This window comes from Armigeres subalbatus, chromosome 2 (genome assembly GCF_024139115.2).
Source record: "Armigeres subalbatus isolate Guangzhou_Male chromosome 2, GZ_Asu_2, whole genome shotgun sequence".
Classification (NCBI taxonomy): domain Eukaryota; kingdom Metazoa; phylum Arthropoda; class Insecta; order Diptera; family Culicidae; genus Armigeres; species Armigeres subalbatus.
The window spans coordinates 438,680,531-438,703,973 of record NC_085140.1 but is presented as its reverse complement, the minus strand read 5'-3'; the positions used below and the strand labels follow the sequence as shown (position 1 = coordinate 438,703,973).

The 23,443-nt window shown below is 37.9% G+C and overlaps 2 protein-coding genes across 5 annotated transcripts in view; both read left to right on the top strand.

The window, feature by feature from the left end:
- The window catches only part of LOC134213637 (zinc finger protein ush), a 279,132-nt gene that overhangs the window by 64,501 nt on the left and 191,188 nt on the right, over nt 1–23,443 (top strand). The gene's annotated exons all lie outside the window — the stretch shown is intronic.
- On the top strand, nt 9,551–22,409 carry LOC134213638 (uncharacterized). 4 transcript variants are annotated; one of them, XM_062692881.1, is made up of 3 exons: nt 9,551–9,830; nt 10,055–10,125; nt 20,693–22,409. In XM_062692881.1, exon 3 carries the CDS (start codon nt 20,933–20,935, stop codon nt 22,325–22,327), a length of 1,395 nt encoding a protein of 464 aa, XP_062548865.1. In that variant the 5' UTR covers nt 9,551–9,830; nt 10,055–10,125; nt 20,693–20,932; the 3' UTR covers nt 22,328–22,409. The 4 variants fall into 4 exon arrangements, with proteins under 4 accessions (XP_062548865.1, XP_062548863.1, XP_062548864.1 ...); XM_062692879.1 differs by having other exon boundaries at nt 20,690–22,409; XM_062692880.1 differs by having other exon boundaries at nt 10,055–10,151.

The window sequence follows — 23,443 nt, the reverse complement described above, 5'->3', positions numbered from 1 at the left end:
TTATGGAATTACCGGACTCAAATTTCTCTACCTGTGGTGTTTCCGATAACAATTTTCATAAAATTCTTGTTCGTGAAAAAGGTAAATCTGTAAGAGAATGGGTAGATAATTCGATCAAGAATGAAAATAGAATTTGGAAGGATAGAAGATATACTTTTAAGGATTTGGATTTAAGGAATGAACCCAACAAAAGGCTGCATTATGGTAAACAGTACAACAAACTGATAGATATTTTTAAATTTGAAAAAAAAATGTCAAAATGGTAACGATTTGCCATGCTGCCATTTTGTTAAACCGATTGTGAAATTACTTTTGAGCGCTAGTGTGAGAAGAGATGTCGAGATATGGAACATCGAGAGGTAGAGTGTCGGATGTATTTCTTCATGAAAAGAATGCTATACTGCTTAAAACCTGTACTTTTCCTTACCTTATTCAAGGTCAACTTTCCTTAAGAATCAATATGTTTGATGCCTCTAACTATTGTAACCTTGTTGTAATACAAGCTGCATTAGATGAAGAATGAAAAAAATAAAAATTTGCTCCAAGAATCAGTAAAAGAGACACGAATTACTGACGTCAAACGTATTTTCAGAAACATCCATTTCAGGTAGCGTAGATAAGGTTTTATTCTGAATGAAAGTCATCAAAACAAGAGGATGATGTCTGCCAATTTTAGCAACCGGGAGTGAGACAAAGGCAACCATACTATCATTGCATTACGAAGCAAAAATTCATGATGCGATTATTTATTCTTTCGTTTGTTACGCAAACATCTAATCAGGAACGGTGCAACATTGGATAAATATATCCCAGCATATGGCGTTCTCAATAAAATACTTACAGACTATAATCGTCTAAAATGATGTGCTTGCACTTTAGTTTCTGTACCATCCTCCTTAAAACAATCTACGTCCTTGAATTGTATTCTTTGGGGCTTCAGGGACTCTTACATTTTATTCCGTGACACACCACAAGCAAGGAAAATGCCGTCTATTGATACAGTGTAAAATTGCACGCTTTCAATAAAGAAAATGGTATGGGTTGTCGGAAAAACTAACAAACATCCAATCTTTCAGGTTTAGAAAAAGATTTTGACTTCCAACAGTAGGTTCTGTTTCACTCAAATCTACAGCAGAGGCTTCACAAGTGTGCATCTGTAAGCCCAACAGCATCTCCCACGCCCGTCCTGATTGAAGTTGATATTCTTATCAACTCTTGAAGGACACGTCACCCTCCCCACTTTCTTCCCCCCAATCATAAATGTTGACTCACTGTCGCTCGCCTGCTTCTATCTAATACCAGTCAGTGCAGTGGATGGTGGTGACACACCAAGCAAGAGTGTGCCGCTCGCGCTCGCTCGGCTCCCATAAAGATGACGTTGCATATCTCGACGGTTGCAGATTTCGTATGTGAGTGCACTATTTTGCTGTTTCCTTCTTCGTCGCCAGGATTCCGTTGTCAGTCCCGCGCACCCGCTCTCGACGCTGCTGGCGAATGGCGCGGGAAGCCCGCAGCCTCCGCCGCCACAGCTGGCTGATATGTCTGACTGCGGAAGCAGCAACTCCAACTACAGTGCAGTATCTGTATATTTATTCTTTTATTTTTTGTGAAAAATTCAATTTTTATGCTAATGCGATCTATAAAAATCCTCGTAAGCTCCGGCGGCGATGGTGTGGTGCCGGCGGTGGCGGACAAGCGGTCTTATCAGCTTCTTGCCATGCGAGAAAGTGAGATGATAGTGCAATACGGCAACAGCTTCATGGCGAAGTTCTAGTCGTAAACTTCCGGGAAGCTGCTTCCGAGATGATGATGATGACGACGACGGCGGCGTAGAAGACTTCGACGATGCACCAATCCGAACTGTGGCTCGACACAGGGGGTGCTGAGGACGAATGATGGATTGCAAAAAGTGCATATCTTTCCGAGCCGTTGACGTTCCAGATACACGCTCGGTCCTCGGCTCTCGGTTTCTCATGGGATAAATATTGATTGCTTTCAGCGGGAAACGATTTATCAACGATGATTATTTAAACGGTGCCGATATGCAACCCCTTCCGCAGAAGGGGTTAAACACCAAATGCCCGATGAGACGAAGAAGGATGAACTTGCTCGCTTTCGTCACTTTCTTCCGCACTCGCTGACATCTTTTGTGCGCCGGTGGTGGTTAGATAGGAGCATGTCACATCGTGTTTCGGCTCAGATAAGCAAGCTTGTCGCGAAAGCTCCTTCTGGTACCCAGTCTGTAAGAGAATTAATCAAACCGCTGAAGGATTTGGGTAATAAATTACGTGACACGCTGTTCGGTGTGGAACGGTTCCTCGAAAGTGTCGTGAACACGGAAAGAAAGAAATGTCATTTAGATGGAGTTGAAATCAGATAAAATTCCCCACCGTTGTTTGCATCTCCGGCTTGTTGGATTCGTTGGGATTAAAACACTTAAAACTTTCAACGCTTTCAACCAATAATCATAAATCTCTGCGGATTCGCGTGGTCAAGCGATGGCGACGGAATTAAATACCAATTAACTCATCGCGCCAAGATGTAAAAGGATCGATAAGAGAATGACACATATGCGAGAAGATGTTGATGGCTTTCACACCTTTCACGCACCAAGGTGTTTGCTGTAATGTTTGATTGGTTCGTAAATCTCAATGTTCGATTGATCGATGAACAAAATAATGCAACAATCAATACAACTCAGTTGGCAAACAGCTTGATAACAATATAAAGAATTTCCCGCAGAAATCCGAAGAAATGTCTACAAAAACCTGAAAAACTTTCCATTGCAATAGTGAACAGACTTCCGTAGAATCTAGTAAAAGAATGTTAGGTAAAATTCCGAAAAATTTCCCATAGAAATGCTTAAAGAATCCCAATTGCAACCGAATTTCCTATGGAATTCCCGAAAAAAAATCCGGTAGAACATCCAAATAGTTTTCCGAGGAAATTTCTATTGAATTCCTTTAAGGTGAAGGTGGGTTGAGTACCAAAACAAAGCTTTGAAAGTGTTGGTACAATAAAAACTGTCATATTCTGTAGTAGTATTGGTGTCGTATTTATAAAAAACAAAGAATATTAGTAGGGTGGTTCCACCACGCTCAATCGGTTCCGTCCCATGCTCCGAGTGTCCTCCAAAAGCCGATTTGAACGAAAACTGATTGAGAACAAGCCGGTTAAAGTTTGTATGAAAGCTAGTATGGGAAACTAAACCTTTCATTACACTGGCTACAGTGCCTCTCCTCCAAACCCTGGCGAAAAAAAACCCACATAGCTGAATGAAAACCGCACCTTAGGAAAGGTCTCCCCCCTCGCCAGGGCCCAATGACGAAGCGCCACAATTAGAAAAATGTAAAATTCAACCTCGCCATATCAACTCTCATACAAACTTGAAACGACCTATGCACGGTAAGTTCCTATTCAAACCAGCCCAAACCATCGGAAGACACCCAGAATATGAAACATATTCGACTGAGCGTTTCGGAACGAAATAATTTTTGAGCCACCCTAAATATTAGTTTGCCGCTGCCGGTCCCGGTGTTTACATTCACTCCGCGATCCGTTTTTAATGTTTTTTTTTTCGATCAAAAATAGCAGTTTTTATTAAGTTTTCGCTTCAAACAAGTGACTGATTTCAAAAAGTGATATTTAATTTACATTCCATCAACATTTCGGGCTGCTCATGTGCGGAGAAGTGTGTGAAAATTTGATTTTTTCAATGCCCTTTGAGAAGAAGTGAAGTGCAGTGATAAGCCCACCAAATCGCGAACGGCTATCAAATTGGCACGAAACTGCTGATTTATGCTAAAATTCGTGCCGAAATGCATAGGACTCTTTGAAGAAACATGTTCATTATCACGGGAAGTAAATAAATATGCTGTGAGCAGGTTAGTAATTTGAATATAAAACTTTTCTTCGGTGCTGTTCGATGGCTTCGAATGTTGGTGGGAGAGGAGTGCGGGAGGTGTGGTATTGACCCGTGGAAGGTCCGGTGCCATATTGACTGCCATCGTGGTACTCTTCCAACTATGTCCTTAAAAATTTCAAATATTTTCATTTTGGGAATGCCGAGCTATTTTCTCTGGAATTTTCCTCACCCATAACATCATTCATTGGGGCAGTAATAACAAGTCCGTGTAATAATAAATAAATAAATAATTAAATAAAATTGCCAATCCAGAGATGTCGAGTTCGATCCTCAGTCCAGTCTAAGATGTTTTCGTTTACTAAGTTGATAAGCAGGCCAAGTACCAGTGAGAATGTATACATCTATGGCTCAATAGAGCCAAGGAAGAAAAAGATCAAGAGCTTCGAAGATTCAAAGAAGATCAAAGAGCAAAACAAAGAAAAATCTATATGAATATTAGGAAACACCTACATTCAAGAGTTTCAATATCTGCGTTGGTGGGACACCCGCAAGAAGAATGCTATTATTGTGGATTAGAAAGAACACAAATCTGCGTGGTGTGAAGCCTGCATTCAAGAGTTTCTTCCTCTGCTTTTTGTGGGACGTCTGGAAGAAACTCTTGAACGCGGTCTTTACATCACGCAGATTTGTGTTCTTTCTAATCCACAATAATAGCATTCTTCTTGCGGGTGTCCCACCAACGCAGATATTGGAACTCTTGAATTTGTAAATATGCAAATATTCCTAAAATTGTACTTCCAGATATTTTTTATTTTTTCGCGATCCTCGAAGAATAAGTTAATTGGATTTTTTATAATTTTATCTTCTAATTTAGAGGAATTCTTGAAGTATTGGATCCGAGTAAGCTTTACCAAAGGCTACACAACAGAATAAGAATGGTAACACCGAAGTATCCACGTCGGTAAACGTGGGTATCGTACCTGCGGTGAGCATTTCAAACCCTCCCTGTAGCGAATCGAATATCAATCTAACCCGAAAGAAAGTGCCATTATTCCAGAACGCTCCCAACAAACAATTTAAGCTGAATAAGTTATTTTTTTAGCCGAAGAAGCATATTCTCAATTGAATAAGTCTTTTTTGAGCTTCCAATGTTTGTTGCGCTGTCAATGTCGATCATGTATACGCTGGTACCGTGGAAAGACGATATCCGTTGCGTAGAGTTCGATGAAAAGTTGATCACCAATCTCGGTTGTGTAAAAAGCGTGACAATAACGAGATTTAGTAGTACGGTGGTTGCGACAAGTGGTTTTATTTCGCATCTGTCCTGGTCATTGTGGGGTTTGAGTAAGTTACCATCAGCGTGTTATTAAACATTAACACCTCAGCGCACATAGGAGTACGCAGTATAAAAGCGTGGCCAAAACTATGCCAATCATTTTGTCGGCTGTAAATACATTCAATTAACAGTAAAGCGTATTTTATTGTTTTTGTGCTCTTTGTATTACACTAGTAGTGAAGTATGACCACCGGCAGCATCAGTTGTTATTATTAGGTAGAGCACCACTTGGCGTAAGAACGCTGCCTTTGGGAACTACAGCGTGCTTGCGACGAGTGGTGTCCTCCTCTGACTCTGTCAATGAGTATGGTTTTTATGTTAATTTCCATTCTTTAATTATTACTTACTAAGATTGCTGAAAATGTGCTTCGTTTGTTCACTTTAACTATATCAATTTGTTATCGGATAATGTTAAAGTCCCTGGATAATGTATTGATATTACAATCAATGGAGCAGATCAGATAAATTCGTTGCACGTCAATCGCTTTATTTCTTAACAACCTTTTACATCCGAAAAAATCATATGCTTTTCATCAAAGCCCAGCTCTTCTTTGAAAGCGAACCATTTTATGAGCTTAAAACCTTTTCGCTTAAAATCATAAATATTTATTTTTTTCTTATTGGGAAAGTTTTTTTGATCACCGTACATGACTCAATCATTATTGATTTTATTGGCATTTATCGGTGAGTACAACATCTAAAGCTCAAAGTAAGAGATTTCAACAATGCTTTTCTCACAACTGGCCCTCTACTAAAATTTCAATTTCTGTTCGCTTCATACTCGTCGCTCGCTTGTGATACCTATCCTTACTGTTCTTCATTGTTGCGCTCCCTCTTACTTTGAGCTTTAGATGTTGTACTCACCGATAAATGCCAATAAAATCAATAATGATTTATTTTTTTCGCCTAGCTTTTCTTAGAAAACTTCACTATATTCAATTAAAAACAACTTACGATTGCGTGAGGATGCGTGAAATGTTTTTCGTGGAGCTTATTGAGGAAACTTCAATCTTTCCAACGCTGACAATTTTGTTGCTTGATCGGGTTTGGAACCTAATCAAAAGTTTAATTTTGTAAAACATATTATTGTAAAAAAGGTAAAAAAAAAAGCTAGCAATTAATATCATCATTATGGATCACCTAAAAACAATTTCAGATCGAATCATGCTTGGAAACGATTTTACATACCCTCATTATTGATACCTATATTGATTTTCATCTTAAAAATCAATAAAATCCAGAAAAACACGACAAAACATGAACATTTTTTCATGGACATTTGCGATAAAACTAGCATGTAAATTATGGTGAAGTTTTGGCAGCCAGCATTGCTCACAAGTAATCAATATTGATCCAAAAATCCCAGGGCAAGTTAGTATTACTATTTGAGAGTACAAAAACGAAAAATAATATGGAGATATCTAAAAATATTGTTTTTGACTTTTGGCCAGGATTTGGGGTGAAATACTCCTTAGTGCAGCGTCTCAATCGGTGAGCAGCAAGCCATGACTCAGCCTCTGCTCGTCAGAGCTCCGTGGCGTGCACACGCACCCATGGAGAGCTGCTGTCATCACAATTCGCTCCGGTCATTTGGGGCCACACATTTCGGCGATCCTGCCAGGCTATTTTTTGGATCCTAACGCTGATTTCAAAAGGTGAATTGAATTCAATGTGCTAATGTGTTGACATATTTGATGGTTTAAAAAAAAATCACGGATCGCGTTAAGAAGACCGCTGGAAAATGGTTTGTGGTTTGGAATACCACAAGGCGCGTCTGGAAGACTGCCGAGAAAAGGGTTGAAGATCTAGAAAATCCCAAGGTGAGTTCTGGAAGCATTGATTTTGGTTAAAATAAATTTAGTTTGAAATTTATACACTTGGCGACTTTCAGTTAAGCTAGTTCTAACGAAGTCTGAGAGATATGGAAAACTATCGTATTCTACAAAGCTGGGAGGCAAAAATATGTTATCTTGAAGTTTATTTTGGAATTCACTGACTTAGTAATTATAGCGGAATTACCCTTTGGATCAGATATCCGAAATTCGCGATGTAAAAAAACGTTACCAGCATTTACAAAGCTATTAGTTTGGAGTTTTTGGTTAGTAGAACGATACAATCTATTGACTTCCATATCGTAGTTCTGAGATTTTTTTTTTGCGATTTTGGAGTTCAAAGTTCATCTTCGTCTCGCGCAAATATCCCCGGAGAGCTGCTGCCATCACATTTCGCTTCGCTTTGCAGGATCTGCCCATTGTATAAGACATCATCTTTCATCAAACTACCTATCCATATCGCCAATCCAGCAGCGCAGCAACTACAAATTCAACTACAGAAAGTATAAGTTGGTAATAGAATATGGAAGCGAAGCATCCTCTGGTACAAAAGTCCAAATCCGGACGAACCAAAACATGCAACACTGTCGAGGAGATCTAACATGGCTGGCGGAACAGATACGGCAGCAGTCTCCTTCAGTCATCTGTTCCAGTATCGCCGCCGAGTTGCCTATTACATAGCACTCCCCACAGCTCAGATATTTCCTTTCGGAGTCGTAGCCAGGAAGCAAGAGACCATTTGAATCAACCAACTGTACATCTAATAAAAAAAAACGAATACCTCCTCCGCAGAGAGAAATCGTATAACCGCACCATTGTGGAAAACAGAAGTCAATTGCAACATTCAATATCACAATTTTTATAACAATTACCGCCATCTTCAAAAAACCGTTGAACATTGACTAGTCCTGTCTATTTGTGTAGTGCAAGTCAAGCAGTGTTTCCAAAGTCCTTAATCGTCCACACTGAATATTTAAATTGTAAGCCAAAGGGTAATGACTAATAGAATGAAACCTCCAATCTGTGTATATTCGATTATTTGTTTTGTCGACCCTTTGTCTCTTTGATCTTGTGTCCTTCCGACCTTTTGATGCAGTTATTTTTTCCAACTTTCGTTTCCTTCAGCGTTTGTCATTTTTTCGATCTTCTTTTCTTTCGAATTTTTGACACTTCGACCTTTTCCCCTATCGACATTTTGTCCTTCGACCTTTTGACCTTCACTCAGCGAACTGGACTATCGAAATTCATAACTAGCGCCTTAACCCTTTATAAGGCAGACGAATCTAAACAATAAATTAACAAAAACAACAATAGGACACAATGTTGACATGGTATTAAACTCAAATGTATGTTTGTTATACATTAAACAGTTCAGAAACATTGAAAAATTGGTGGCAATATAGTTGCCACTGCCCGCGAAGCGGGAAAACAGGCAACAACAAAAATATAAAAAGATTTTTAAAAATTTGGTTTTACGTAGAACCAGTCAAATCAAGGTACGTTACATTTTTTGGTGAAGAGTCCTAGTCAGAAAACGCATTATAAGTGAAAAAAATTTTTCGCGTTTTTTCTACCAAGGGGGACCCTTGGGAAAAAAAATACAATTTTCGTCAAAAATCCAAAACCCAAATATACAGAAAGGCAAAGCTTTTTTCACGCTAATCACGTAGTAATCGAACACAGGAGATTCAAAATAATTGATACCAACGGGAAAAAATATATCTTTGTCGTATTTTTAACGAATTATAACTGAAAATCCTTCTTCCACTCGAAACTTACGATCTGTTCGTAAAAAAACTGTTCTCAAATTGACATTTCAATTTTTTTATGGCTCAAATTCATCTGGGGTGTTACTAGGAAGCAAATAAAGTCACTACATGTGAAATAATAAGTAGAGCTCTTATTAATAAATAGAAAAACATATTATTTGTTGGTGGCAATATAGTTGCCACTGCCTTATAAAGGGTTAAGAAGTTTCAACTGATTATTCCACCAACAGTGCTTCTTATACGCAGTAACCTTCCCGAGTATTCAAGCGTCGATGGATGTGTGGTCTACATACCGGCCTCCCAACCCCGACGTCCATGGTTCGAACCCAGTCTTCCGCACTTTACTTTTGACCATTTGTCCTTTGGAACATTTTACCTTCGATCTTTTAACACAGATTCGATAAATGTGCTCAACTACATCATATTAGGCTAATGTTTGAGCCATACTTATACACTAGTACCTTAATCTTTCGGAGCTTAGTAACACTATAGCCATCAAGAAAATGCATCTAATCGAAATAATGCTGCAAAACTACAATTAACCGAATCCACGCGGTGTTATAGTAAAAAACATTTAAATTAGTTGTGGTTCAACAAACAAATTGCGACTGTACTCAGTTCGTTCTTTGTTAAACAACCCAATTCTATGCCTACTCCTACTTTCAAACTATTACTGGCACATCCACCCTACCCGATTACAAACACTTGCGGATGTGTGTTAGTGCATTCCATTCACCGGATGGCTCTATCAGTCGTCGTTCAACTGCGAATCAATCGAGTTGTTTATTAGTTGTCCTTGCTTCGCTTCCAAATCCAGACCATCAATATAATAAACTGAATGCTATTCGAACAACATTGCGCTACAATTTTGTTTTATTTATCGTGTCGAATCAGAAAGAAGACATCTCTTCCAGACATCATCGCCGGGCAGCAGCGAAAGTCGCACGCCGGTTTGTGTTATTGGCAACTAGACACCGAGTATAGGCACACAATGTGCTGATCATGCGAGCTCGGCTGATGGCTTCAGGGTGAGTTGCGCTTTCTTCAGTCGCCCTTATGATTGTGCTTCGTAAAAAGAAGTTTTGTTGTTTTTCGAGTCATTTTTGCCATCTATTTGCTAAAATCAACGTGAGTTCTAAGACATTTGGTTGAATCCTTATCAAACTGTGACAAAACGTTCAGGCACCCTACGCGGTCTCACCATTACAATTGAATAATAAAAATCTCTTTTCTCTCCTTCTCTTTGTTGCAGGTAAGCCAATTTGTTGTTTGAAGACTTTGGAAGCCAGCCTTCTCCTCGTGAGTGACGACGATTCGTTCTAGGTAAACAGTTCACAAGCATAAGCAGCGTAAGTTTGTTCTCGCTATCCACCCCGTTGGGTGCACAGTGTTTCATGAGGTCCAAATTCCGAGATTGAAAATGATTTATTCCTGAATAGCTCTGCATTGAATTTGCTAAAAGAAAACTTTTCAAGCGCGAGTTGTATAATACACAACACACATTCGAACACTATTCTAGTTTTAATATGAGGCAAAAAAGAACAAGGTCGCTGATTTCCCAAGCAGTGTTCTATTCCTGTTTGAAAGATTTATAACAAAATGAAATCATAATGTTGCTGTAAAGAAAGGCGCTGTGGATTGATCCGCAGCCAAAATGACGCATTCATACACACAAACAATTGAAAAATATTTGAATCTCGTGATTTAAATTGAACTGAGCGGGGTATAACACTTTAAAGCTTCTGAAAGTCAACTATTATAAAAAAAATCAATCTTTAAGAGCTGCTGGGAAAATGAATGATTCATATTCATATTCGAATTGACAGGGCGAACAATTTGAATCGCTGCTCATTTTGCTCTTGGATTAAATTAGATTAGAATTAAAAACGGAATATTCCATAGAAACTTTGAAAATCATCAATGGATCAATCAAGGTAACTCATTTTGCACTCACGGCATCAAAACAACGGCGGCACTGTACTGCCCATGATCGCATATTTGTAACATTTGCATTTTTGTCAATTTTGAGATAAGCTCATGAATCATCTCCAAATTGCTAGTTCTTCCAGCTAACCAGGTGAAATAAGAAAGTTTGTTCCAAAAAACTCGAAAAAACTACCAAGTTGTTTTGTAACATTGCGCAAAGTGACCGCATAACCGTAACACTAGAAATCTTTATTGCGGGTACGCCATGCGCTGTGTACACAAAATTTCGAAAATAGATGGCATTCAAATACCAAATAATGAAAATGTTTCTACCGAAGATTCCGACTAGATAAAGTTTTTGTTCAATTTTTGGGAATTTTCAGAAAATCATTGAGATTTGCATACTTATGCATATTACAAACTTCATCGTTCCATTTCTCCCATGCCTACTTTTGTCGATTGTTACAAATATGCGATCATAGGCAGTGTATAAGCATATTACTATTCATGTGTGTTTGACAGAACATGTCTACGGTGGCGCGATCTGCTCATTTCATAGCGGCAGTTTTTGCTTATTGATTGGTCCATTAGCGAAATAAGGGTAGATGCAATTACGCATAGATTTGTTTAAGAGCTTTGTAAGGATATATAAATATGTTACTTTTGAGACGAAAATATGGCGAAGCTGTCTGTTTTCCCAAAAAACGTTAAAATATCATTTCTAGGATGGGCTAGTTTGAACGGCCCACTGTGGTCGGATATCATGAAATCATGGCATTAATAAATAACTCCTTAGGGTTGCCTCATAGAAGTTTGGTGTCTTCCACAAAGTTGTTGCTCAATAAGTAGGCCTTCATATGGTAATACAAAACTTTTTATATGAGCATGATAGGATGATGATGTCTTCTGCAAAGTTTGAGAATTTAATATTATGAGCAACTCTTGCGAAGAAACCATCTTTGAAAAGGCTTTTGATTCTGAGATACAATGCCTTTTTTGTATAAAATGTGATTTTATTCCCAAAATTTGATTGTTTCTAGTTTAATTTTGTATCTATGTAAAATATTTATTTTCGCATAAACTTTCTGTATCCCAGAGAGTAATATATGGTAGGGTCTGACTCGATTTAACCGACAAACAACCTAAAAAATGTCTTAATTATTGTAAAATATTTAAAATATATAGAAAAATCGAATTTCGAGATTTAATCTCGAAGAGAATCTTGCCGTAACTCTCAATCGACCTACTTTTATTTGTTCAACTGAATGATTTTGCGCTCAGTTTAACATACGCCATGAATTCCTTGGTTGTAGTCCTACTATTACTACCATTTATAGTGCCATGCAATAGAAAATTTATGCTGGTACTATATTTTTCTTAAATAATAGTTGTAAATATTTTAATATTTATTTAACGTTGGCATACGAACTGTTTATGCTGAGCGTAATATAAATAAAAAATATATCACCAAAGAACGTAATTATCTTTTTTCAGATCTAGGAGCTGTTTCACAACTTCCGGTGATGTTTTATGAGAGCCCATTTTCAAAGATTTAGATATTGAAGACGAAAATAGAATAACGCCAAATATACTGACAAAAAAATTTACGCATGGAGAAATCAGGGTATGAGCAATAAATAATTATGAAATTTCCACAAATAAAGCAATATTTCCATAAACAATGGAAAATTTACCAAAAAATAAAAATAAATCTCGCTTAACTTTTCAAAAGGACCTAAGTAACATTTTTTCATGAATTAATTTGAATAGCGCAATCAACAGAACAACATGAATGCTTTTGATTGCAGTACTCAAATTAATTCAAGAAAAAAATGTTACTTAGGTTCTTTTGAAAAGTTAAGCGAAAAATCAGCACTTCTAAAAGCCAAACTTGCAATTATAAAAGATTAATTTTCCATGAAGAAATTAAAATGTTTCACGGAAAAAATATACAAAATTCCTATAAATAAATCAATATTAACAATAAACAATTACAAAATTCTCCACAATTTTTTTTTTCATAAAAAATTCAAAATTTTCCGCAAAGTAATCAATAGGGTGCCAATGGAATGTATGGGAAAAAAATTGTCATCGAATTTCAAAAAACGACATTGCTCATATTTGGTTCACACAGTATGTTATATTGTGTTTAGCTAATCAACCACGTGGGTAATGGGCGGTTAAGTATAATTAATGTACAAAAAAGGGCATTTTCCAGTACATTTTTTTCGACACACATTATGTGATATAGTTCAGTTACAATCCATGATTCCAGTACATTCAAAGTTAATTGCCTATATGCCGGGTATTAAGCCACCCGGAGTGGAAATTAATTACTATGTCTGAAACTTGATTATGCATATGTACAACATGTGATAGATTTAGTTCGGAAAAGGTATTGGAGGGTAACCGCCCCTTCGGTGGGGTTTGATCCCACGACCCCAGTTCGCATGACAGGTGCTTTCCCTACTAAGCTACGAAGGACCTCCGTCGTCCACCGCAGCTTAGCGGGTACTGATGAAACCAAATTCCCAGCACCAGGTACCAGCCGATCTCTCGCAATACATTTTCAGAACTAACTCTCTCAAATGTATTTTTGTACACATCATGTCAACCAAGTAGGATGAGTATTTAGTATTGTCCGGCTCCTACACACTTGCTTCATCAGCAACGGCGCTCAATGAAGTAGGGTTGTGTGAGGTTGTGCCAGTTTGGTCGTCAGATCCCAACACGACCACACAAGCGATCGCTACTCGAGATCAGTACATTCAAAGTTAATTGCCTATATGCCGGGTATTAAGCCACCCGGAGTGGAAATTAATTACTATGTCTGAAACTTGATTATGCATATGTACAACATGTGATAGATTTAGTTCGGAAAAGGTATTGGAGGGTAACCGCCCCTTCGGTGGGGTTTGATCCCACGACCCCAGTTCGCATGACAGGTGCTTTCCCTACTAAGCTACGAAGGACCTCCGTCCTTCTCTCTCTTCGCTTGTGTGGTCGTGTTGGGATCTGACGACCAAACTGGCACAACCTCACACAACCCTACTTCATTGAGCGCCGTTGCTGATGAAGCAAGTGTGTAGGAGCCGGACAATACTAAATACTCATCCTACTTGGTTGACATGATGTGTACAAAAATACATTTGAGAGAGTTAGTTCTGAAAATGTATTGCGAGAGATCGGCTGGTACCTGGTGCTGGGAATTTGGTTTCATCAGTACCCGCTAAGCTGCGGTGGACGACGGAGGTCCTTCGTAGCTTAGTAGGGAAAGCACCTGTCATGCGAACTGGGGTCGTGGGATCAAACCCCACCGAAGGGGCGGTTACCCTCCAATACCTTTTCCGAACTAAATCTATCACATGTTGTACATATGCATAATCAAGTTTCAGACACCATGATTCCAGTTGAAACAGTATGGGATGTAATGTGGATACAGTAGAATGATACATGAAAATGAATCGACGAACCGTTTCTCTTTTCTTCAATTAGTAGGAACAGCCTCGGAAACAGATATTCACCCCTATTCTTGTTTGCGGACGAACAAAACTTTCGAACGAATGCAGTTCGTTCTAATCGATTCCCCATTTGATTTTGCTGGCGTAAACGAGACGGAAACATGTTTTCCATGTAGTTGAGACCATAGGATGGATATCAACCGGAATGGTCATTCTTGAACAGTTTCTCGGAAGGCCTATAGTGACCATAAATTCATTTAGATATGGGTATCAAAATTCTTGGAATTGTTTCGGAAATATGTTGTCCATAAAGTTGAAACCATAGGATGAATATCAACCGGAACAGTCATCCTAAAACAAGTTCCCGAAAGACCTTTAGTGGTCACAAACTCATTTAGAAGACACCCGGGCCCGAAATACGTATTTGTGTAGACACGAAACAAACTAGTGGAAGTAAAAGGAAGATATTTTTTTTAAAACCGTGTAACATTTTCCCTTAAGACGCTCGAAAATAATTATTAAGACATAATCTTATTATTAGATTTGTGAGAAAAGGAAATAAGCCAACGTACTCGTGGTGACTCGAGGTTAGGTTTACAATGTTTAAGGATGGACGGGGATTAGAATTCGAGAATCATGTGGTGTGTCGTCGTGCTCGAGGGACGGTTCGAATGGGAGCATCTTCCGGACGGCCAGCTACGGCGCTCTACTCTTCAACGAATTTAAAAATCGGACGTTACGAAAACATTTCCTTAGCCCTAAAATGCAGAATTTGAGCTCCATCGGACATGATTTAGGGGTGGTCAAAATCTTGCTATCAAAATTTTGATTTTTTTTGTAACTTGATCTTTACACACTGTGTTTTGAATTCATGGGACGCAGCATAAATGTTCTAAGAGAAAAAATCGATTTATTTTCAATTTTTTTTTTTAATTGACGTCAGACATCGACGTTTCATGCATTTTTACGTCATTTGGCATCATAAACAAAAATTCGGTTTTTGACTTTTCCTTGGGAAAAAATTTCAAAACTTTGATAAATTTTAGGCACCCCTAAATCATGTCCGATTATGGGGTCATATTTTGGGGTAATGAAACTTGTGGAAATCTCGAACTTTGTGGAAAAAAATATTTATTTTGTCGAAAGTTTTGCAATTGTTTATTGCTAATATTGATTTATTTATGAAAAATTAGTTTTTTCTCGTTGAACATGTGATTTCTTTATGATTTTTTTTTTGTTAATTAAAATTTTTGCTTTTGAAGAGGCTTATTTATTTTTGTTTTGTGGAGCATCACTCCTGACGGAATCCAAGTTCCAAAGTGCTCGCGTTTTCGGGGGAACGCCACTCGATTCAGAGGCGGCGCACAACTGTCATTTTTGTTGATTTAGCTTTGCTGCGTCGCAGCATGCGTGAAATAATAAAAATGACATTTGTGCGTTGCTTCCGTATCGAGTGGTGTGCTCCCGAAAACGCGAGCACTTTTAAAGTTGGATTCCGTCAGGAGTGACCTTAAATGGAATAATTTCCTTTATGAGTCAATATCGAGTCTAAGAACATCGACTCATGGAGGTTTGACTGTATGCTGATTTCCTTATTATGATATTTTTTTAATGGATTTTTCTATTTGTTTAGGGGGAATTTTAGTATTAGTGCCAAAGAATGTCACGGAGTGCTGGAGATTGGCTTCGCTTTTTACAATAAAAAAAACTTGTTCCTGTTGAAACGAAGATTATTTTCCCGAACTGAGGCAAGATGCAGTAGTAATATTAATTTTTGTCCAACATTAAATATCTCTTACTGAGCAACTATAAGCGTAAAAAATCGTAGGAAACAAGTCGAGTCAAGTACGAGACACTGAAGACGGCCTTACTGTTGAGGTCGAAATACGTATCTGTCAAGATACAATTAAGTGGTGGAATTTCAATGGGATTGTACAAACTCGTCTTATGACAAGCGTAGGAAACAGTTACTGTCAGAATACTTTATAGCAGCAGCCATTATGGCGATCGTGGAACGCTGAATATGAAATTATTTTTATGCACTAAGGGAATCTTCAGTAATGTTACATTTGTGGTTGTTCGATACGATGATAAGCGGACTGTAATTTATTGATAGGTCACTGTTTCCCGGATAGCTGAAGGGAACCTTTTTCTTTCGCACACATCGATACAAATTAACACCTTTTATTCTCGGAACATTAAAACTTAACTTTATTACTCGGAACTTGTAATTATTGCCGCGAACAATCTTGCGGTCTAGTCGCGTTTTTAGGAAAAGAGATCGAAACGTTACAACTCATCCAAATTTATAGTTTTTAGGTAGGAAAACTCTCTAGCCCTATCTCTATTTATCTCGTATTTCTGTCTTTATTCCTCAAAACTCGTCTAATAGAAACATTTATAAATTTACCTGTGGTTGTTGATGCAATGGCACGTTAAAATAGAGCGACTCACTCGGGACAAGTTGATTACATTTCCTACAGTGGTTATACTTTTTCCTCGATTTACAGATTTTACAACTGTCAAAGATATAAAATCGGAAATGCATCAGTTACAAACTGCACATTGTTTTTTTTTTTGACTTCTTAAAATGCTAGCCTTTTTCTCCGAAATTAGTTCCCTTCTCTGATAAACGAAAGCTTATTCTGTCGTTCAATGTTTGTTTAAAAAAAAAACATGTGCGCTCAAATCCCGAATGGGGTTTGAAACAACAATTTATTTATTTCATATTCAGTATATTTATGGTCGTCTGGAAGTCCGTCCGCTTAAACTAGATACATTTGGGGGGTTTTCTTTTGTCCTATGGGAAAATCATCAGCGCAAACGCGATAATTGAATTGGATATTTTTTCATTATTTTATTACGTAAAAGCTACAAATGCAATTTAATTTTCCAGCATAAAGAATCGTCCTAAACATTCGAAAAATCCCTGGACAGATTGAAGCCGAACATTTAGATAATTTATTTCCGGCTTATACAATCTGGGGTTTACTAAGCCAAAGTCACAAATGTAAAGTAAATAAGGTACAGTGGGGTTAGTGGGTAAATGGGGTAAGTGAAAAAACGCAAGTATTTCACTGATGAAGCACAGAATTATTCAATTTCACTTCACAATCATACAAGGCCATTCAAATCAATGCGTTGAATAAGCGAAACATGAAATAATGAACCATTTCAACATGCGAGAGTAAAAGTTTATTAACCTTTCAAGTTTATCTTTTGCACAAGTTGTTTTGCGTGTCAATAAATACAAATATTTTTTTATGTTGGTTTCCATAACACATTCAATTAGTGCATTGATAAGTTGATTTTCTTTGTCGTTTTGAATTCCAGCCACAAAAATATTGATATAAACATCATAAATTTTGAAAAAAATATTTTATTTCATTGCCTGTTTTTTACCATTGGTGGGGCAAGTGAAAATTTTCCGACACTGAATGCATTTCTCTATTTTTCCAAACACAAATAATTCTATTAAGCGTATATATAAACAAAAGATACCAATTCGAACTCATTCGAAGGCTTTTGGTTATTACAGTGATACGTGGTATTACTAAATCAGGAACCCAAAGTGCCAAGCGTGTCAGTGTTTTAAATAATCCATGTTAGATAAATAATTCGTGAAAAAATGTTATTTATATAGCTTAAATACAAGAATCACTACTATTGCAAATATATCAGCAAATATGATTTATTTAGTTGAAACTTATAAAATTTATTTATTTGATAATGTAGCCTCTTCTACTGAAATCATAAGTGGATTGTTAATGAAACACAATATGATTTCAGGTTTGATGAATATTTCAAAGATAATTTCTCTGCATTATCGCCAAGGTTCTTTATCTTACTATAAACCTGAAATAGAAAGTAGTATAAGATACAATTGGAGATGAGATATTAGATCTCAAAAAATTCAAGTAAAGAAAACATAAAAATATAAAAATCATTTAATGGAGGCACTCTAGTGCCCTTTGACTCTCATAAAGTGTCAAAAAGCACCATAACAGATCACAGTTATGCTCTATTCAGTATAATTATCATTTGCATGAAATACATGAACAGAAAATGTGTTCTTATATTGAAAAATCCTCTTTTAAAATCATTTTTTCACTTACCCCACATGTGGGGCAAGTGAAAAATTGAAACCGATTTTTTTGTTTTCCAAATATTTTGTATCCTAAAAATATTTTTCAAAGATCTTGTTCGCAGGCATATAAAGATTGGATAGATTCGTTATGTCATAAACTAGTTTATTTGTGGACGCAATAGCGCCTGTGGCAAGCGTTTTTTTTTTTCAATTTTTAAGGGTGATAGATTCTTTTCTGCATTTAAAAAAAATCAAATTTTTCAACTTCTATTGATTTTTTTTCATCAAATGATGTGTCTGGTTGTCTAAGGTTGTCACTGGTTTTGTTTTCTGCATCTGATAGTAAAAAAGAATTGAAGTGTCAAATATTTTATTTTTTGTGAGAATTTTCCCGCGTGCTGCGTCTGGTTGGCTAGTCACCGGACAGACAAACAGGGCTATTATATATATGATATGATCAATTTCAATATTATCTTCAACTTTTATGACTTGATGAATATGAAATATACGATTTCCTTTACCCACTTGCCCCACTGTACCTTATTTATTATTAGAAGCGTTTTCCATAATCAAAGAAAAAAAAAACTACTTCAAGTTATACAAATTACCAATATTTGCAAAATTCGGCTCAATAACATCGCAACATTGCAAAAGCAGCGCCAAAAAACGGGAAATTTGTTCAAGGAAAGCAATACTGTCGTTGCAAAAAAAAATTAAGCTTGGTGATTCCTAACAAAATCGATATTAGCCTAGGGGTGAGTTTTTTTTTTACTAAGGGCCAATTTCTTCACCACCGCTTAGTGCTTAAACCAGGTTTAAACGTATGGGTAAGCATCGCTTAAGAGTTAAGCGGAGGTGAAGAAAACGACCCTAAGTAATAAAATAAGGTAACAAAAAATTCGTTGTTTCAAACTAGGCTGATTTCTGTTCGTGAATAAACCACAATAAATCGTGTGGAAATTGTGCATTTGGTATAAATATTAAATTTTTACCAAGGAAGAACAAAACAAATCAAATACTGAAAACCAGTGAAAAAATCAAATAAAAGCGAAGCGAAGCAGCAGAAAAGCAGGAAAGAAAGGAAAAACAACTCAAGTTTCTGTAAGTATGTTTAACCCAAATGTTGGGTTAATTTATTTGTCAGTGTAGGGCTCCTTTGTTTTCAAAATGTCGTGTTACTTGTTCCTTATACCAGCTAGGGGGAAAGACGGCTTTGGCAGGTTTTGTTTTATTATTGGCAGGGGGTTTTTGTCGACCAAATTTTATGAAATTTGGCCACTATGTTCTTTTATATGCAACGAATGTTTAGGCCAAATTTGAGCATAGTCAGACATAAAAAACCCCCTGCCAATAATAGAACAAAACCTGCCAAAGCCGTCATTCCCCCTATATAACTTTGGCGAGAAGTAGAGCGGAGCAAACTTTTTGCTTCGGTTCTTCTTCGGAGTTACACTTCTCTTATGTGGTATGGGGTCGTACACTTTTTACGTAAGCAATTTTTCAAGGTGAGTATAGTCCTTGATTTCAATCTAAGGCAAAAATCTCTATACGTGAGGATTACTACTCATGACTATGTCCACCTGGTCCGTACCTAGAAACAGTAACAAATTTAAAGTATGAAATAACTGCCCAGCGGACAAAATGAATAAAAAATTTCAAATACAAGGCGGCGAAACAAAAACAACTTATTATTATATATATAATATATATATTACTTATATACTTAACGTTTGCACATATTTTTTTTTCGTTCCCTACAGTGTTGTCCTACACTCAAGGCAAAAAATTCTGCTCTTTGATTTTACTCCATCTAAACGATTTTATAATCTCAACTAAGTAAGTTCAACTAATAGAAGGATATTTGGATTTTCTAAATGTCATGGCAAACTGTCAAAAAAATGCACTCCAGAGCCACAGGAGCGCGCGCGCTCAAAATACACTCCAGTGAAAACACTCCAGTGTATTTTCAGCGCGCTTTCAGACTATAAAATCGTTTAGATGGAGTATAATCAAAGAGCAGAATTTTTTGCCCTGAGTGTAGGACAACACTGGTTCTCTACAAAATTGGGCACCTCTGCCGCTCAGTAAATTTGAAAATTATCATTACATATTTCATGTAATATTATTTAGAAAGAAACATAATGAATTTAATGTAAACGTGATATAATCAAACGGAATTAATAACATTTCAAAAGAATAAACATTTCCAACAGATATAATCAACCCGAAACATTCATTCAACGATGCAGATATAAAACATTTTCGATCACGTTTTTGTTCCTCAGATAACACTGTGCTACGTTTGCCTCCTTTTGGCCATGTGTTGCTCATGTGTCGCCCGCCACTGCTAACAAGAACCGAAAGCCATTAAACGGCTCAATGCAATCATCACTGTTTTCACTTTCCCATCCAGAAGACAAAACATTCGATTCATTGGCGTCCTGCCCGGGTCCGGTCTGCCTGCCTGCGTTTGACAGGCCATAAAAAACAATAAATATACCAGAGGAGCATAAAGGGACCTGCGTGATCGCACACACTCCATAAGTTCTGTTTGTTCCGTTTCTACCGTCCTCGCATCACACTTGAAGTGCTTTACCGGCAAGGGGTAGCGCTGACTCCGACTATTCGAATCCGTACTGCCAACCAGCCTGGAACCATGAACGCCGCTTCATTACGATTAGCCGATCTGGAATCGCGTCGCATTTGTCGATTTTGTTTGCGCATTTGTCCGACCGATGGCGGTGGAATTACGGACATTGGAAGCGACACGAAGGTGATGTCGAAAATCGCATTCGCACTAACGCTGGAAGTTCGTGCTCAGGATGGACTACCGCAACGAATCTGCGACGGCTGTGAGTGGTTGCTGGAGAAGTTCCACCTGTTCAAGAACCAGTGTGTGAAGGCGGAGATGCTGTTGAAGACGTTCGCCGACTCCGGAGTTCCGTTGATGCAGTACTTCGAACCGGTTAAGTTCGAAGAATTTCGTTGGAAAAGAAAAGAATGGGAAGGAGTTGAAGTTGGAGTACAAGCAGTTGAAGAGACAAAGTCGGAACCAGTATATGAGGTGATTGCTCCGGAAGAAATAAAGCAGGAAGTCGTAGAAGAAGATTGGAGTTATGCAGAGGAGCCTGTGCCGTTACTGAACGTTGATCATGCTGATCAGATCACGATGGATGCCATAGCGCGTCAATTTTATGGAACAGAGGGAGCTTTGCAGTCATTCACAGTACAAGATGGCGTTCACAACGTTTCTGAGTTGGTAACAGATATGGATATTGGGTCCCCGCAATTAAACGCACCCAACATCGAAGCGGACGATGAAAATTCCAACGATACGGTGGAGTTTCAAATGAATAAATCAGCTGAACCACCGGCAGAACCACTCCCTCCGGTCGAAAGCTATCCGAATTTTTCCGAAGCAATGCTCCTTCTAATGGAGCAAGACGGCGATCAAACCCAAGATCTCAAACAACCCGACGCTGAAGGTACCCCTCTTTCGCCATCGGACGTTATCTACGAAGGAATACCGACCACTCCGCTCCGTGAATCGGACGGATTGTCCACCCGCTTCATCGATCTGGAACCGGGCGAAATCGTTTCCGACGATGAGCTGGACAACTCCTCCGTAGTTCTGCTAAGTTCTGACAACGAAGAACCGGACAAACCGAAGCCGACCATCGAGCCGCTCCCTGTGACCTTCGTCCGCCGTCCTTCGTCGACCGAGCAGGAATATCGCTGCACCAAGTGCGATCGAGCGTTTCCACAGGCGCAACACTTGGAGGCGCACGAACGGTCCTACCATTCCAAGAAGAAGACTACCAGTGCCAAAACGCCATCACCGCAGCAGAAGATGGCCATCATGATCGACAATCCGACCAAGCGGTGTCCCAAGTGCGCCGCAATGGTGCACAAGGCGTCCTACTGGTCGCACATCAGGTCGCACAGCTCGGGCGAGAGGGCGCTGGTGAATTACGAGAAGGACCAGCCGGATGTGCCGGGGGCGACCGACACTTGCCTGCTGGAGGATGACGTCCTGTGGGATAAATCTTAGAGATTGATGGTGTGATGGGAAAGATTTTCTTTTATAAAGTTATGAGAAACTTTAATCAGTAATAAATTTAGAAGCAATAAGATTTGATTCGAGTACTTTATTTTCTTCATTTCCCGGAAAATTGAGAAGATCTTAGATCAGAATGAGAAAAGGAATCGACATCAGCTTCATGAAAAAAATCTACCTTGGCTAGAGTAGAAATCTACCTTCGCAGAGGTAGATTCAAACATTAAGATAAATTCTTTTTTGCATTCCTTTTTATTACTGATCAAGCAGCAATAAATTAATAGAAAAAGAAACATTGGATTTTAGAAGCACCCCTTAAATGGTTTTTACAGATTGTCATTGTTAAGGAGCAATTAAGCATATGAAACTCGAAGCGTAATGAATTTGGTAAAGCCCCAGTGATAAAAGTCTGCTGTAAACAACCCCTACTTGTTATTAAAAGTACCTCCGTTTGAGGTAGAACTTCTGAGGAGGATAATGGTAATTCACTACCTCGCATGTTTGCCGAAAGCAATTCAAAATGATGGTATATGTGTAGGTAAGTGATCAGCAAGTGGTTTGGTAAGTAATGGTATAAAGATAATAAAGATAATAATAATAAAGATAAAAGATAACCAAAACTCTGCGAAAATTTCCAAGTATTGAAGAATGTTTATTTTACTTCTGGGACAATAGTATTCTACAATATCTGCTCTGAACTAAATAATTAAACTGTTATTCAATCTGTTGAGCTCATCCATTTTTTTTATTAAAAACATATTCGAGCTTTTTTTATGTCATATGAAGGCATTTTTAATGACTTTTTTCGGAGGTAGCCAATAACTCATTCCTGCGACGGAATTCTGAATATGTTGTATGGTGGACTTTTGGCGCTATGTTCCCTCTACCAATTTGTCTAAGAGTACATTACTCTATGTCTAATATTCACAGCGTGAAACGCTAACACAAGATCGCCACATAGGCCACATAGGTACGTCCCCATATAATATGTACCTATACCCGATCAAGAATGCACAACAAAATTATAACAAGGGGAGTTATTTATTTCAGAAAAATAATGTAACAAAATGTGTTATAAAATTGGCTGGTTAGTTGTTAAAATAACAAAAA

Coding starts and splice junctions, on each gene's coding strand:
- LOC134213638 (XM_062692881.1), top strand. CDS start 20,933: ATGAACGCCGCTTCATTACGATTAGCCGATCTGGAATCGCGTCGCATT.